The 16,846-nt window shown below is 58.5% G+C and overlaps 3 protein-coding genes across 3 annotated transcripts in view; 2 read left to right on the top strand and 1 right to left on the bottom strand.

The window, feature by feature from the left end:
- Positions 1–5,660: 5,660 nt before the first annotated feature.
- OGFOD2 (2-oxoglutarate and iron dependent oxygenase domain containing 2) lies at positions 5,661–9,792 on the top strand. Its single transcript, XM_007938130.2, has 7 exons — positions 5,661–5,792; positions 6,185–6,241; positions 7,345–7,458; positions 7,555–7,654; positions 8,838–8,965; positions 9,197–9,454; positions 9,529–9,792. The coding sequence occupies exons 1-7, from the start codon at positions 5,661–5,663 to the stop codon at positions 9,790–9,792; spliced, it is 1,053 nt and encodes a 350-aa protein (XP_007936321.1).
- A 2,545-nt stretch (positions 9,793–12,337) lies between these two features.
- On the top strand, positions 12,338–13,965 carry ARL6IP4 (ADP ribosylation factor like GTPase 6 interacting protein 4). Its single transcript, XM_007938127.2, has 5 exons — positions 12,338–12,500; positions 12,865–13,155; positions 13,232–13,349; positions 13,753–13,822; positions 13,909–13,965. Exons 1-5 carry the CDS (start codon positions 12,341–12,343, stop codon positions 13,963–13,965), a joined length of 696 nt encoding a protein of 231 aa, XP_007936318.1. The 5' UTR covers positions 12,338–12,340.
- Positions 13,966–16,287: 2,322 nt separating this feature from the next.
- PITPNM2 (phosphatidylinositol transfer protein membrane associated 2) overlaps positions 16,288–16,846 on the bottom strand; it is a 29,710-nt gene continuing 29,151 nt past the window's right edge. The window contains exons 25-26 of the mRNA XM_007938245.2: positions 16,686–16,808; positions 16,288–16,572 (exon numbers count right to left, since the gene is read on the bottom strand). Of these exons, the coding sequence (XP_007936436.1) occupies positions 16,288–16,572; positions 16,686–16,808 (408 nt within the window). The remainder of the gene's footprint in view (positions 16,573–16,685; positions 16,809–16,846) is intronic.

Genomic DNA, 16,846 nt, shown 5'->3' with positions numbered 1-16,846 from the left:
GAGACAGAATGAAATATAGTTGAGGTATGTCACATCGTACAAATGCAGAGGCAAAAATGTGGGGGACTCAGAACTGGGAGCACATCCAGGCTCTGCCGTTTCTGCTGGGTGACCTTGGGTGAGTGACTTTACCTCTCTGAAACTATTTTCCAAACAAAAAACCAAACCCACTACCAATGAGTTGATTCTGACTCATAAGTGACCTTACAGGACAGACTAGAACTCCCCCATAGGCTTTCCAAACCTGTAAATCTTTACAGAAGCAGACTGCTTCATCTTTCTCCTGGCTGGGGGATTCAAACCACTGACCTGTTGGTTAGCAGCCCAATGCTTTGAACCACTGTGCTACTGAACTCCTTAAAGATACTCTATCTTACAAGAAGTACAGTCAGAATGTTCCTTAGAAGCAAGGGTGATGAGACTTCCTCTCACTGACTCTGACCAGGTGATCAGGAGGGACAGTCCCCAGAGAAGGACATCATGCTTGGTAAGTAGAGGGTCAGTGAGAAAGGCGAAGACCTTCAACGACATGGGCTGACACAGTGGCTGCAGCGATGTGCTGAGCCCGAGAGGCTCAGACTGAGAGGATGGCCCAGCACAGGGCAGTGTTTAGTTCTCCGTCCCACTCCTAACTGACTCAACAGCACTTAACAACAGCTGCATCAGGGTACTGCAAGGATGGAGGGTGACAAGGCTTTAGGGCAGCACTGGGACACGGTAAGTGTTCAGTAAGAAGAAGTCAGATGGTTTGTAGGGAAGGTGAGCTGGCTGGCTGGCTGGTGGTGTTCTAGGCAGCCCCACCCTCTGCCTCCCAGGCTGGGGCCCCACCCTTCCACAGTCTCCATTTCCACTCAGCACTGATCACATTGCCTTGAGATCACAGGCAGTCCCTGGGTCGCAAACATCTGACTGACCGACAACTCCTCCAACCAAACCAAACCAAACTCACTGCTCTCAAGTCGATTCCAACTCATAGCAGCCCTCAGTGGGTTTCCAAGGCTGTAAATCTGTACAGAAGCACAATGCTTCATCTTTCCTCTGTGGTGTGGCTAGTGGGTTTGAACCACTGACCTTCTGGTTAGCAGCCGAATGCCTTAACCATTACACCACCAGAGCTCATGGCGACAACTCCTACTTGCCCTTTAACGTTATGTGAATTTGCCCTCACTTCGAAACGACTGAACCAACACCTACCTACCACACAGTCTTCATCACAATCACCTTCACTTGCTACAAAAAATAAAACCAAACTCACTGCCATGGAGTCGCACCCAACTCATAGCGCCCCCTCCTTGGGTTTCCGAGGAGGTATCACTATGGAAGTAGACTGCCCAATCTTCCTTCGGAGGAAAGGTCTCAAGACTTTTCTTGTATGAAAGTGAGGCTACATAAAAACCATATGCACCTGTACTTTTTTTTTTTTTCTTATTAAAGGATTTTTTTTTAAAATTGTGATTTGGGTGAAAATTTACACAGCAAATTCACTTTCCATACAGCAGTTCACATAAACTTTGTCTCATGACATTGACTACAATTTCCCACAATGCAACAGCTCCCCTCCCACTTCTTCCCCATAGCCACCTCTTCCCTGTGTCTTTCCTTCCATGCACTCCTGCCCGCTGAGCTGTCTCCCTGTGCATACACAGCCCTTCTATTCTCCCATGATTGTTCTCTCCAAGGACTGTATCTACCTCAGGTACATGTTCAACTCCATATGCACCTGTTCTGATTCACCTACAAATCTGACTTTAAAACACACGAACGGGTCTCATTCATAACCTGGGGACTGTCTGCCTGTAACAGTGTCCGTCTGCCAGTGCTCTACAAGGGTGAGGACGTATGTCAATTTTTAAAATTGAGATGTTACTCACATGCCACTCAATTCACTGCTTTAAAGGCTGGGTTTGGTACATTCACAAAATCATGCACTATCTGATCCCAGAGCATTGTCATCATCACCGCGTGCCCATGAGCAAACACTGCCCACACTCGCCCTCCTCCGAGCCCTGGGCAGCCACCAGCCTGCTTCCTGTCCCTGTGGACTTGTCTATTCTGGACGTTTCATACCCATGAAATCATACTCTACAGGCCTTCTGTAACTGGCTTCTTTCACTTAGCATTATGTTTTGAGGTCCACGCATGGTGTAGGATGGTGTGTCAGAACTTCATTCATTTTTATGGATGGGCCACATGCTATTCATTCATTGGGTGATGGACCAAAACCAAACCAAACCCACTGCCATTGAGCCGATTCTGACTCATATTGACCCTACAGGACAGGGGTGAACTGCCCGAGGGTTTCCTACACTGTAAAACTTCATGGAAGCAGACTGCCTCATCTTTCCTCCATGGAGTGGCTGGTGCGTTCAAACTGCTGACCTGTTGGTTAGCAGCCCAATGCTTTACCACAGTGCCACCAGAGCACCACAGGTGATGGACATTGTGGGTTAGTCCCACTTTGGGGCTATTGTGAACACACGTACACACATAGCCCATTCTGGAGTTCAAATGGATGTTCTAATTGTGGTTCAGCTGCTCACTGGGTATATAACCCCAAGAGGCCCCTGCACATCACTGGGCCAGTCTCCTCATTGGGAAAATGGGGATGAGAACACCTGGAGCAGTCAACAAAGACTCGTGTCAAGTGCCACCTGAGGGCCTCTCGCTGCTGTTTTCTTGGATGACTAGGCCCCAGCTGAGGGCAGGGATACAATCTCCAAGGAGTAGTGGGGCAGAGAAGGCCTGTTTAAACCGATAGGGCGTACGTACTCACCTTGCAAGACACTGCAAATGGAGAAATCTGAGCAGGTGAGCTGCTGGGGGTGACATGTGCCCCACTTGTGTGGTGGCTGGCTGGGGAGAAAGGCAGTTACGAGAGGCAATGAATTTTGAGCTGGAAAAATGGATCCTTTCCTGGTAGTGGGGCCCTCTGCTATCACCAGGCAATCGAGATACCCTGTCAAACCTCCAACACCTTCTCAGACTGGGCAGCTCTGGGCGGGGGGCCGTGCCCTTCAGAGTGAAGCTCACAGTTCTGAGGAGGGGGAGGTGGGCGCTGTGAAGACCTGGCTGTGCCTTTCGGAACCACCCAGCAAAGTCAGCCTCTACCACATACGTATAAGCTGTGTGACACTGGGCATGCCATGCAACCCCTCTGTCCTGTTTCCTCAGCTGTGAAACAGCGACAGTTCCCACCACACAGGGTTTGTTGTGGGGATTATTAGACTGCTTCTCTTTGCACATGGGGTCAAACCCGAAATGCTAACCAGATGCCGCCCCGACCTCATTTCCTAGGACTCTGCCCGCGTTCTCCCTGTGGTTTGTGCACGCTTCACTAATTCCTGCCCCACACCCCCACTTAGGACACCTTCCTGCCAGCTGATCCTCAGCGGTTAGATCCCAGTTCAAATGGCCTCTCTGCAAGGCCTCACCTGGCCACCCTGTCAAAAGCAGCCACCTTCAGGTGTGCTCCGTTTTGTCACTCGCTGGTGAAGGGAAACCACTTGACAGTGTACTTGTTTCCCTATTTACCCCGGAACTTGTCTGCTCTTCAAAACACACTTCCACACACTCCCATGCATACCTCAAATATACACCTCACACACTCAGATACACACGTGTGTGCACACCTGGGAGAGTCTCACTGCCTCTGCCTGGCTGGGTGTAGGCTTTACCTGGAGAACAGCCCTACCCCACCCTATAGTGCTGAGGGGGGCCAGAAGGCTCTGCTGGTCAGAGCCTTGGACCAGTTGGGGCAGGTGGCCTGGCACCGGATCCCAGCATGGGAGAGTGTCCCATCTTCCTCCTGGGCCCCTACATCGTCTATGAGAGCAGTGGGTGGACCTCGGAGCTCAACTCAAAGAAAAAAGGACCCAGGGGCTGTGAGATGTGTGACTGTATGTGGGATGTGGGTAGGTATGAAGATGAGTGTGCGACTGTGACTGTATGCGGACCTGCGAGCGTATGAGTGAGGCTGTGAGCACAAGTGTGTGCATACGTGCTTGTGTGGGACGTGCATTACACTGTGAGAGCAGATAAGAGCTGTAAGAACGTGTGTGTACGTATGTGCATGTGTCTGACAATGTGTGTGAGCACCTGAGCGTGCGACGTGAGCTCACACTTACACCTGGGGACTGGGAAGGCAGAGTCATCAGGAACAATGCCCACAAGCACAGAGGAAAGGCCGAATCCCACCGAGTCCCCTCAGAGCACCCCTGTACTGGTTAACTTTGTTGGGCTGACACCGTATTCACCCCTCAGTGCACCTCTGGGGCCTGTGTCCTGATGCAACGTGGTGACAGAAGCACTCCTGTGTCCAAGGCCTGCTGTGGGGATGAAAGGGGCTAATGTGGGCGGCAGACGTCTTAACACAGGCCTCAGGGAACTCCAGTAGAAAGCAGGTACAGTGGGCAGATGTCATCCGTGGTCACCTCCCTGGACCCATCTGTCAGTTTGTCACAATGTGGTAGCTGGTGTGTGGCTGGGATGCTGGAAGCTATGTGCCACTGGTATTCCAAACATTAGCAGCGTCACCATTGGTGGACAGGTTTCAGCTGAGCGTCCTAAGACCAAGAAAATGGCCTGAGGACATACTTCTGAAAACCCGTTGGATCAGAACAGAACACTGTCCCGTATAGTGCGGGAAGATGAGCCCCCTAGGTCGGAAACACTCAACCCACAGCAGCTGCGAGACGCGAGGAAACCAGCGAGGACAGGCAACAGATTTCTCTGTTGTACGTGGGGTCGCTGTGGGCCGGCGCCGATTTGGTGGCTGTGAACAAGAGCTCAGCTTATCTAAGGTAAAGGCTGGAGTCTCGAAGCACGGAGAGCCCTCCTCCCCCCGTCCCCGAGCTACGCTGAGCCGTGGCAAGAACTCTAGGGCCAGGGGTCAGTCCCAGGGCCCTCCTCCCTCGCTCACAGCCTCGGTTCTCCCAACTGAGCAGCGGGGCTGCCATCCAGCTTCCTCACAGGGCTTTGCAGACTTGGGCTCGGGGCGGTGCATGGCGGAAAATGAGGGGAACCCTGAGATTGGGCATCGCGCTGCCGCCAGGCTCCCTGAAGTCTGGGCGCACACGGCGCAGTCCATCTTAAAGCAGAACTTGGTGCAGGGCGTTGACTGCCGGCTGGCCACGCCCCGTCCCAACTGGTCCCACCCACGCCACCGGAACTCAGCCCGGACGGAACAGTCTCCAGGGGACGCCTGCGCAAACGGGCAGAAGGCACCGGGAGGGCTGGGCGGGGAGTCGGGGTACATGCGGAACCCAGGCTCAGACGCACGCAACCGGAGCGTGTATAGCGGTGGGAGGGAGCGAGGCCGGGCGCCCAGGGCCCGTGGCCGCCTCCTTCCGGCAGCTCTGGGCAGGCGGGGTCCCGGTCCCTACCTCTCCACGTCCGGTGTTGGTGTGACTCAGTCTACCTGTCAAGTGGGGCGCTTAACGCCCGCCTCGCGGATGGGGACACTGTGAGGCAGATACTGTGAGAAGGCCGCGTGCTCTGGCTCGGCCTGGGAGCACCCTTCCCCAGCGCAGACCGTTTTCTGAGGACTCTTAAGTTCTTCCCTGTGCTTAGGAATTTAAAACGGGCCCTCGACCGCCGGGAGAGTGGGGCGCGCCCGGAAGTGCCCCCACGGAAGCTGGTCGGGCGGCGCGCGGCGCTTCCCCATGGCCGCGGCGGGGGCCCCGCGGCGCTTCTGTCGCTGCGCCTGCTTCTGCTCCGAGAATTTGTACGTGGCGCGCTACGGGCTACACGTGCGCTTCCGGGGCGAGCAGCAGCTGCTCCGGGACTACGGCCCGGTGAGTGGCCGCTCCCGTCCCTCAGGGGACAGGGGAAAAGGGCGCGGGCAGACCGGCGGAGGAGGGTAGTTGACTCGCCCACCCGCGTGCTCAGATCTAACGTGCATTTCGTAAGCTCCCGGAGCCTCGAGGCTTCACCCAGACGGGTGCTGTCTCCCTCCTGAGGTGGTTGTGGCTGAATGAATAATATGTGAGTGAAGCTTGGCCCAGAGCCTGGCGCGGAGCGTGGTCACCTAGAGCAGCCTGCAGCCCTGCTCTGGGAGGGCTGAACGAGGGTTATCTCAGTTCATCCGCAGGACCCTGTAAAGTCGGGGCTCGCTCTCACTATCCCCGTTTTAAGGGAAGGAAACTAAATCCTCTCGTCCCATACTGACTGGCCTCTCTGCACCCAGATCCTGCGCAGCCGAGGCTGTGTCAGCCCCAAGGACTTCCAGCAGCTGTTAGCAGAGGTAACGCCCCCACTCCCACCCCCGACACACCCACCCTGACCCTTCCTTTTTAGATTTGGGTCAGCACTTTGAGGGTCCCCAGGCTGGGGTTTCTGCGTCCCTGATCCCGGAAGGCCTCTTTAGACCCTTTTCCGCCCCCTACTGGTGGCCCCGTGGTTAAGCAGCAGCTGCTGTCCCAAAGGCTGGCAGTTCAAACCCACCCAGAAGCTCCGTGGGGGGGGCACAGCCTGATGAACTGCTCCCGCGTGATTGTGGCCACCCAGTCATTCCGACTCAACACCCTGTATGACAGAATAAAACCGCCCCGTCGGGTTTCCAAGAGTGAAATCTTTATAGAAGCAGTCTGCCTCATCTTTCTCCCGTGGACTGCTAGGTCTCAACCCTCAACCTTTGAGAAGCGAAGGGCTTAGCCCTGTGCCCCAGGGCTCCTCCTGTAAAGACGACCGCCTCGGACACCCCGTGGGGCAGCTTTGCTCTGTCAGATGGGGTCTTCAGGAGTGGGAATCAGCTCAGTGGCACCGGACACGCACCCCGGACACCTCTCCTCCTCCACGGTGCTGGCACGAGAAAACAGGAAATGCCACGTTGTCCATGTCAGGCCCATCACCTTGTTAACAGCTCTGGGGACAGGTGCCAGCATCACTGCCATTTGGGAGGAACTGAAGCTCAGAGGGGGGATGTCACTTGGCCCAGGCTCCGCGGCACATAAAGCTGAGATCCCAACCAGGCTGCTGGGCTCCCGGGCCCTTCACACCTGCCCCTGCCCTTAGGTTGGTGCTGGGCTGCAGCTGTTCCTCCCCCACCCCCCAGCTCTGGTGGCAAGCTTCCTAGGAGGCCCTCTGTGGCCTCAGGGACTTGGCCAGGCCTCTCCTCCCCTCCCTGAGCTGGCCCAGGGCGCTCAATCGCTGGCCACACTCAGGCGGGTGCAGCCCCGCCTGGGACGTCCCCACTTGGCCAACAACTCGGTACCTGTGCTCAGCCCTGTAAATACAGGAGTAGGGGAGACTCACGCTGGTGGCCCTAGGCCTCGATATCCTCATCTGCTCGAATGGCTTTGGTCGGTGGAGGCTCTGTCCAGGTGACAGGACCCTGTGCCCCCGCAGCTCGAGCAGGAGGTGGAGCGGCGGCGGCGGCTGGGGCAGGAGTCGGCCGCCAGGAAGGCCCTCATTGCAAGCTCGTACCGCCCGGCGCGGCCTGACGTCTACACCTTGCTGCAGGTACCAGGCAGGAAGCTCGGGTGGGCTGCTGGAAGGAGGCGGCGGCACTCAGGCTAGGGAACGGCCTGCCCCACAGCTGTTACATTCTGCCCCCAGGATGCGGCTCTGGCCCCTGAGTTCCTGGCCGCTGCGGAGTACAGCACATCCCCGGGCGCACACCTGGAGGGCCTTCTCCGGCAGGTGGAGACGCTGTCGGGTGAGGTGGTGCCTTAGCCCCGCGGCCCAACGGGGTTGGGGGCAGCCGCTTGTGACATCAGGGTGTAGGAGACGGGTCCCTCCACCCAGCATCTCTGCCCCCTAAAAGTCAACCAGCCGGAGCTGGTGGGTCGGCGCTCCCGGCGTGGGTGACAGTGTGCGTGCACTTACTGACAATCCAGGAGTGAGCAGTGCCTCGTGGTGGGCATGAGACAGCTGCGCCTTCACTTGGAGAGGAGACACGAGTGGGCAGGCTGAGGGATCGAAGACCCCGGCCCACCCTACCCCCAGCTCACCAGAACTAGAAAGTTAACTTCCCTGCCTCGGTTTCCTCTTGAGAATGATAGTAATAACGGCCAGGCCTGAAGATGCAGTGATGGTTAACTGCTTTAATATATGGCAAGGACACGGCACAGCCCAGGGCCTTCACAGGAAACGTTCAGCAAGTGTTGGCGGTGCTTACTAATGCTGCTATTGTCCGTCTAGGGGATGCCGTGGGGAGGATGCTTTATTGAGAGGCTTGGGGTGGAGTGAAACATCCTCCCAGCCTGGGGTACCCCTTCCTCACCTCCACAGCCTGAGTGGAGGGGTCACTGTAACACCCCAAGAGATGTCTGAATTGCCATTCTTGGCCTGGCCTCCCCACCAGGCCCACCAGGAAAGGGCAGCCCCTCCCCAGCCTTCCTGGGTGGGACAGAGGCCTCAAGGGATGTTTCTGAATTGGGGGGCAGACATAGGTGGCTTGTCAGCAGCACTGGGTACAGAGAGCCTGGACTCTGCTGGGCCCTGCTTGGCTCCATCGCTGACTTCTGCATGGCCCTGGGTTGGTCCTTTCCACTCCCTGAGCCTGGGACTTACATCCGAGCTCTGCTGCTATCAGGTCAGCAGGCTGGGCCCATGGGCCCCCCTGGGCAGAGGTGCAGCCCCAGGGATGAATCAGGGACACAGTGCAGGCCCCTGACCACAGAGGCCTGGGTTCAAACTGAGTGCTGCAAAAACGTTCCGTCACTTAATCTCAGCGTGGCTCTCACAGGGAGGGCCCTCACTGTCCCCAGTGTGCAGACGAGGAAAGTGAAGCTCGCAAAGTGAACAGGCCCAGGCTCACCCAGCTCAGGGGGGGACCGAAATGCAGGCCTGCCCAGCCCCACACCAGAGCGCCCAATCTCCCTGCCCTCCCCCCACAGAGAAGAAGAGGATCTACCGGGTACCGGTGTTCACGGCAGCCTTCTGCCAGGCCCTGCTGGCAGAGCTGGAACACTTCGAGCAGTCAGACCTGCCCAAGGGACGACCCAACACCATGAACAACCATGGGGTGCGTGAGGCCACTGGCAAGTGTGGGGTCTGCATACTGCAAACTGGCCGTGGGACCCTCTCTGTCCGTGGTGTCCCATCTGTGAAAATGTAAGGGCAGGGTTAGTGGGATATTGCCCAAGCAGATGTGTGTGCTCAGCACTGTCCTTAGGACGTATTAAGAGACTCCTCGGTCATGCAGGGTGAAGCCCCCAGCCTCCATCCTCTATCCCAGCCACCTCCTGCCCACCAGGTGCTGCTCCACGAGCTAGGCCTGGATGAGCTGCTGGTGACGCCACTGCGGGAGCGCTTCTTGCAGCCGTTGATGGCCCTGCTGTACCCAGAGTACAGTGTGGGCCCGCTGGACAGCCACCGCGCCTTTGTGGTCAAGTATGCACCAGGCCAGGACCGTGAGCTGGGCTGCCACTATGATAACGCTGAGCTCACCCTCAACGTGGCCCTGGGCAAGACCTTCACAGGGGGTGCCCTGTACTTTGGGGGCCTCTTCCAGGTGAGAGGGTGTGGCCACAGGGCAGGGCCTGGGTTGCTGTGCTGACACCCAGGCCTGAGTCCCACTGTGTGCAGGTGCCGGGAGCCCTGACGGATACCCTGGAGGTGGAGCACGTGGTGGGCCAGGGCATCCTGCACCGCGGCGGCCAGCTGCACGGGGCCCGGCCCCTGGGCACCGGCGAGCGATGGAACCTCGTTGTCTGGCTCCGGGGCTCTGCTGTGCGCAACCGCCTCTGCCCCATGTGCTGCCGCGAGCCCGACCTGGTGGATGACGACGGCTTCGGTGATGGCTTCACCCGTGAGGAGCCCGCTACAGTGGATGTGTGCGTGCTGACTTGAGCCTGGTTTGGCCCAGTGAGCAGGCGGCTGTGCACCTCACAGTGGCCCTGGCTCCTTGGGTCGGGAGGAACAGAAATAAACTCCCTGCAGCCTATGGCACTTCTTGGTTTCACAGGACATACAGGCTTCGGGTCATACTTTCTGCAGACGGGGTCTTAGAGGTGAAGCTGGGATGGAGAGCGTTTCCTGAGGGAGAGGGGGGTGGGGGAAGGCAGCAGGTGAGGATGTGATTCCATTCGGTGTGGCCTCAGCCTGATCCCATGGGAAGCTCTGGGGCAAGGGGACCTCTCTGTCCTCCCAATATCAGTTATTAACTGTGGGGTGTGTGTGTGCGGGGAAGTTAGTAAACTTCCATTCATCTATGTCCAGGGCCAGATGGCTCCCAGTGGCCAAGGGACATCTCCAGAAAAGAGTACAAATAGGAGCCACTGGCAGGGACACCACAGCTGGGGTATGGCCTTGTGTGCTGCCATTTGTAAGGGGACGTGGGCAGACGTCACCAGCATTTTCCAGATGGATGCTGAGGGCTCACACTGCAGAGCAGGGCCTGCCCCTTGCAGCTGTGTGACTGTGGGTAAGCCACCTAACCTTTCTGTGCCTCAGCTTCTTCCTCTAGACAGTACTTACCTCCTAGAGAGTCAAATTCCTCAGAAGGAAGGTTGGGCAATCCTACTTCCGTAGTGATAACTGCCTCGGAAACCCAAGGAGGGGTCGCTATGAGTCGGGGCCGACTCGATGGCAAATAACAACAACAACAACAGAGAGTCAAATGGGTTACCATTTGTAAACCACTTTATAGCAGCCCGCGATGTTTGCTGCTATCATTACTGAAGAGTTTGCAACTTGGTAGTTCCAACAGTGGATGAGGCCCACAAGCTGTGTTCCTGTAAACATCCTGAGTTCTGGCTTCCCTGGGAACGCTGGAGGAGCTGGAGATACCGGCCTGCGCTGCAGAAATCAGCAGGATCCTCGTCTCAGCTGCCCTGAGAGCCATTCTTTGACAGGGGTGTCTCCCTTGTTCAATGTCACAATCTTGCTGGCCCTTTATAACCCCTGTATCAGAGGATGGAGACTTGGTGGCACAGTGGTTGCATGCTCAGCTGCTAACCAAAAGGTCAGCAGTTTGAACCCACCAGCTGCTCCACAGGAGAAAGATGTGGCAGTCTTACCCTGTAAAGACATCCAGCCTTGGAAACCCTATGGGGCAGTTCTACCCTGGCTGACAGGGTTGCTATGAGTTGGAATCAACTCAGAGGCAGGAGGTTTGGGGAATTACAGGAGGTAGGGTGGAGACACAGGAAAGACAAAGACGACCTAACCTTGGAGCAGGCAGTTTGATGGGGTGGACACTATCAGATTTACCTATAAGCAAGTAAATGCTGGTTTACTTGTGTTTCCGTACTAATCTATAGTGAATGATTCCACATTTTTCACCACATCAAGAGTTTCTGCCTCTAGGTATGATTGGTATCTGTCTCTCTCTTAAACCCATAGCACCTTTGTACAGTATCAAAACCTCTTCAGATTTACAATCCCTGACAGGGACGGAATACCCAGTAACCAAGGTAAGCACAGGCTTACTCGTGCTTGCTAACCTGTAATGAAAAGTTTCAAATTGTTCACTACGGATTACTCCATAAACACAAGCAAGGCCGTGCGCACCTTGCTTACTGGGTAATCCGGCCCCGGGTGGACAGGTTTGCAGACGACCCAGGAAGCAAAGCGCAGCGCTGTAGGGTTGCGTCCCTGGGGCATCGAGAAGACGGGCTGCTCATGGTGCACGACGAAGAGGGGGTCCAGCGAAGGCACAGACAGGTGTGAAAGGGTGTGAGAGCTCGGGACTGGCGCCAGGCCGGAGAACGCGGCCTCTTCTCCGCGGGAAGCTTCGCGAGCGGGCACGGCCTCGCAGCGCTGGAGGCGGGAGCCTGGCTCCTCTTCTGAGCGGGAAGTGGCCGCGCCAGGCTAGTTTCTCGGGCTGCTCCAGAGGCGGAACCTGGAGGCTCAGAACTAAAGGCATCACGGCTTCGCTTCCCCGCCGGACCTCCTCCTTTTAGGACCACCTTCCGGTGCACTGCCCTCTGCCGGAAACGACCTTGCCGCCGCTTCCTCACAGGAAGGCGGGGTGCGGGCTGGCTGTCCAGCCTGACGGGCAGTTCAGTTGGTAAAGGAGCGGCCCTAGGAACTCTCTCCAAGGCGGCGAGGCTACAGAAAGTGCGGGGTGGAGGGTAGGAGCGCGCGGGACAGGACTATAAACACTCCTCACCTCGCGCTGATGGTCGCCTCCGGTTCCCAGGGTGCCCAGCCGAGTGCGCAGACGCGGCGTGGCGCTTCAAATGGGGGCGGGTCCTTAAAGCGTCCGCAGCGGAGTGGGGGGGAGGGTCGTAAGGCGGGCGAAGCCCTCGGGATCTCCAAGGGCAGAATGGGTGGCGATCGTGCGGTTCCCGCGACCCCCTTCCAGGGGCGGTGAAAAGTGCTGGGCGCCCCGAGTTGAGCAGCCCTCGGAGCCTCAGGTTACGCGCGTTCCTCCGCATCTCCAGCCCGAGGCGCTATGGCTCACGTGGGCTCTCGCAAGCGTTCGAGGAGTCGCAGCCGATCCCAGGGGCGAGGGGCGGAAAAGAGGAGGAAGAAGAGCAGTAAGGACGCTCCGAGGAGCTGCTCGACCTCTAGATCCCAAGGCCGCAAGGCCAGCACCGCCTCCGGGGCCGAGGGTGAGGACCCGAGGGGCCGGAAGCGGCTTGCAGTCTCTTCACCGGAGGGAACTGCAGGCAGCCGGGCCGGCTTCCTGGATGGAAGTCGCTGTGGGGAGTGGCTGTCAGTGAAGAATGTGGATTGAAGCGAGTCGGTAACCAGGCCTGTGCGCCTGGACCCGCGGTGTGGGTGTTGGCCACCCTGCTTTTGCGCAGACGGTGACCACCCGCAGCCCAGGAGGTGTCTCTCTAGGAAGCGCTGATCCCTGCTCTGGAAAGCCCTGCCAGGGGGGTGTCAGCCCTGGGTGGCTGGCCAGAGCCGGGGGACGAAGGTTTACTTCTTCCCCTCGGGACCCTCCAGCCTCACCTTCTCCCTGCATCACAGAGAGAAGCAGGCCCAAGGCCCGGAGGAGACCGCGATCCAGCCCCTCCTCCTCTTCTTCCGGTTCTTCTAGCTCCTCTTCTTCCTCTTCGTCCTCCTCCTCTTCCTCCAGCGATGGCCCGAAGAAGCGGCGGAAGCACAAGGACAAGAAGAGGAAGAGGAAGAAGAAGAAGAAGAAGAAGAAGCTGAAGAAGAAGGAAAAAGAGAAGCCCAAGGTGCAGCAGGCTGAGGCCCTGCCCGGGCCCTCGCTGGACCAGTGGCACCGAGCAGCCGTGGAGGAAGAGGATGGCCCAGGTACGGTGCCCTCTGGTGTCAGGGAGGGGCCCCTCCCTGAGGCCTGCCCACCACCTCCCAGCATCTCCCCTTCCAGTCCTGACGGATGAGCAGAAGTCCCGCATCCAGGCCATGAAGCCCATGACCAAGGAAGAGTGGGATGCCCGGCAGAGCATCATCCGCAAGGTGGTGGACCCTGAGACGGGACGCACCAGGTGGGGATTGCCGGGTGCATCCCAGCCCCAGCCCTCGCCCCCTAGCACCAGGAGCGTTGGCCCAAGATTTTGTCCTTCAGGAGGAGGGCCTGTGGCTGCTGTTCCCCCAAAAAAACCGAAAGTAGTCACTTGTTGATCGAGTATCTAGGTGTGCCCTCCCCATTGCCTAGAGAAGGCAGCTTTTAAAAGAGCTGTTGTCGGCCAGACTGCTGGTAGACGCTGGTCGGGCAGAGCTGCCCCCTGCTGCCTCCGTCTTCCTCCCAAGGGTAGGAGAGGGCTGGGGATGCCCAGGCCCCACTTGCTCAAGGTGATGGGAGCTTGGTCCCAGCGACCCTTCTGCTGCCCTGGCATTCCAGGCTTAGGGACCTCTGCTGAGGGCACCCCCACTCTTTCCCACCCCCAGGCTCATTAAGGGAGATGGTGAGGTCTTGGAAGAAATCGTAACCAAAGAGCGACACAGAGAGATCAACAAGGTGGGTACCAGCCCATCACCTGTGAGCCACCTCAGCTCCCAGCTGAGCACCGTCTCACGTCCTTCCGCTTGTGTGCTTCTTCCCAGCAAGCCACCCGCGGGGACGGCCTGGCCTTCCAGATGCGAGCTGGGCTGCTGCCATGAGGGCCCGGCCAAGGTCTGTACCGGTGGCAGGTCCTAGAGGGCACCTTCTGACTTTCCTTCTGGGGCGGGCCTCTGGCCCGGCCCAGCCTCCTCTCAGGTGCAGGGGTCACTGGCCAAATTAACATTGCCCCCACATCCCCTGAAAGAATTCTAGTTCCAGATATTAAATTCGCCTTGCTTGTGGACTTCCTGGTCTGTTGCTTTCTGTACTAAGGGGAAGGCGGGAGAGGGTTGCTACTTCACTTCAGGGAAAACCCAAGGGCTCCAGGAGTTTGGGGAGAGCTGGGGTGCCCCCTGGTGGTGGTGAGCCATAAGCACAGGCCCAGGTGATTCCCAAAGACAGGGACGGCTCAGGCTGGAGTAACGCTGTTTTCCCTGCTGTGTGTGTTCTGTAGTGATAACCATCAAGAGCCCAGGCACTGCAGCCAGGCAGCTTGGAATCCTGGCCCCACTTACTAGCTCTCGTCCCACTGGGTTGCTGTGAGGCTGACCAAGTTAATGTGTGGAGGTAGAAGAGGTTCGGGCCCAGAACAAGCCTCGGGCGCGTGTATTGGTGTTATCGTGAGCACAGCTGGTATCAGTTACTCTGGACAGGCCGTAGCTCCATCCCTGTGGCTCATCCCCATGCCCTGTGGCTGCCGCTCAGTAAAGAGACCCAGAAGGAAGCCTTCCTGCTTCTTTAATCGGTGTAACAGACAATGACACTACACAGAGCACACGCAGGCCCAATGGTGCAAGAACAGCAAGGGTGGGCAGGGCGAGGCAGGACACGGCTCCCACACTGGCCCAGAGATACAGACGGCACAGGGACAGACGGGAGGGGTGGAGATGTGAAGACAAGCCAGGAGGGGTGGGCAGGGGCCTCTGCTGAGTCGCTCTTGAGAAGTCAAGAAGGTGGGGGTGGGGTGGGGTGGGGGAAGGCTCCTACTCTAGCAGGGCCGGATGGCGGTCAGCAGAGGCCCGCCTCACCCTTTGGTTATGACTGGGTCAGGCCTGAGCATGGCTGCTCAGCACCCACCACTGTAAACATTTTTGGTATTTGTAGAGGACTTTGCCCTCCCTCTCTTGGTTTCTGAAAGAACAGGTGCTTCCTCCAGAGGAGGAAGTGCCTCAGGGGATGGTGCGGGGTGGGAAGCAGGCCTGGATCCAGAAGAGAAGGGCAACGGGGTGCCGCCCATCTCTGCAGGCCGGTGGGACAGGCCCAGGGGACTATTGCTGTTGTCCTTGGCATGGCTGGCAGGCAGGTGGGCAGGCAGGCAAGACCAGGAGCCGCATGGGAAGGGCACTGCCCCTACGGTGAGGCCAAGCCCCTGACCACCGACCTCCCTGAGCCTGGAGGCCTCCAGGCCTTTATTGCAGGCAGCCCCAAGACTCTCTTCCAGCTGCTTCTCCAGATGGCTGGTCACCTAGGTGGGAGGCAAGATGGGGTGACGAGGGACCGTTGAGGAGGCACTGGCCACGGGGGTCCCCTCGTGGGGGCTGTGATTGTCGGGCCGAGCTGGGTCCCACTGGGGAGCAGAGGGGAGTCAGATATTGCACTTTTGCTGCAACAATTAACATGAAAACTTGGTCCATAAAAGAATTGTTGCTTTATACATGACGCCCGAACGACAATAAGCTACATCTTAAATATGAATAAACCCTGAAAGTGCCATCCCTCCAGACATTTTTCTCTGCACAAAATAAATAGCTTTCACTCTGTAGAGACCCACCGTGGCATTACACTTAGACCCGCCCCCGGCTGTACATATCTACACACGGAAAAAGGGGACTCCATCTGCGCGCCTCCCGGCTCAGCCCGCAGCCCCACTGGAGACAGCGGCTCAGGAACCGAGCCTGGCCGCTGGGCAGCAGCCCGAGACCGGCGCCTCCGCACCTGGGCGCGGGCGGAGGCAGGGGCGCAGGTGGAGAAGCAGAGGGCGGCCGGGGAGGAGGGCGGAGGCTCAGGCGAGCGAGCAGAGCAGAGCTCTCCAGGCGGGAGATGGCTCGCCTGCCGCCCTCGGGAAGCGAGTTGTGGCTTGTTAAATTCGGCATCAAAACGGAATCGGCATTAAAAAAACCTAAGAGTGTGTCCCCCTCCCCAACCCGAGTAGAAATTCAGTGGGATTCACGGGGGTCGGGGAGGCCGGGAGCCCTGCCCTCGCGTGCAGGGCGGGGCTCACCGGGCTGGGGACCCCAACCGGGCGGGACTCCGTCACAGTGTTGGGTGTTTTCACGTGGAGGGGCTGCGCTCGGTACGGAAAGAGTTAAGAAAAGGAAGCAGCCAAGGTTTGCTCGTTTAAAAAAAACCTCATAGAAATCAGATCTGAGAAGTAGAAAGGCTTAGAAACGCAGGCAGCGTCGGGCGTGGGGCCTTGGCGGACGGCGGGCGCTGGGACGGCGGGCGCTCGGGCTCCGGCCCTTGCGGGCCTGCGGGCGGTCTGACGACGGGCTGCGGAACCCAGGACCGGGCCTGCTGCCTGCTGCGCCGCGCCCTGCGCCCTGCAGCCTCCCAGGGCCCAGGCCTGCATCACCAACTCTGCGGTTCATGCACATCCATGCGTCTGCGCCCTGGGAGACGCCCGGCTCTCCGCGCGCCCAAGTCAGTGCGAAACCAGTGAGGTCGGCCTGTTGCGTAACTCGAGGGAACAGGGCGCGGCGGGACCCCGCGGGCGCTCAAGGTCGCTGCAGGGCGCGTGTCTCTGTGGCCGAACTGGGCCCATCCTATGCCAGGGCCTGACGCATGGCGGGGAGGCCCGTGGGCGCGCGGCCAGCGTCCCCGGGGCCAGGACAGGCCCCCAGGCTGCCTTCTCCAGCGAGTGCCGTGCGCCCAGCTGGGCCTCCTGGCTGGGCGGCGCCGGGCCCTAGCACCATGGAGCCCACGCGGCTCGCGGACGCCCTA

The sequence above is a fragment of the Orycteropus afer genome, unplaced genomic scaffold, assembly GCF_000298275.1.
Source record: "Orycteropus afer afer isolate SDZICR_OR568_19922 unplaced genomic scaffold, OryAfe1.0 scaffold00048, whole genome shotgun sequence".
Lineage (NCBI taxonomy): Eukaryota > Metazoa > Chordata > Mammalia > Tubulidentata > Orycteropodidae > Orycteropus > Orycteropus afer.
Note: the sequence above shows the minus strand (reverse complement) of the source record. Positions and strands in the feature narration are given on the sequence as shown.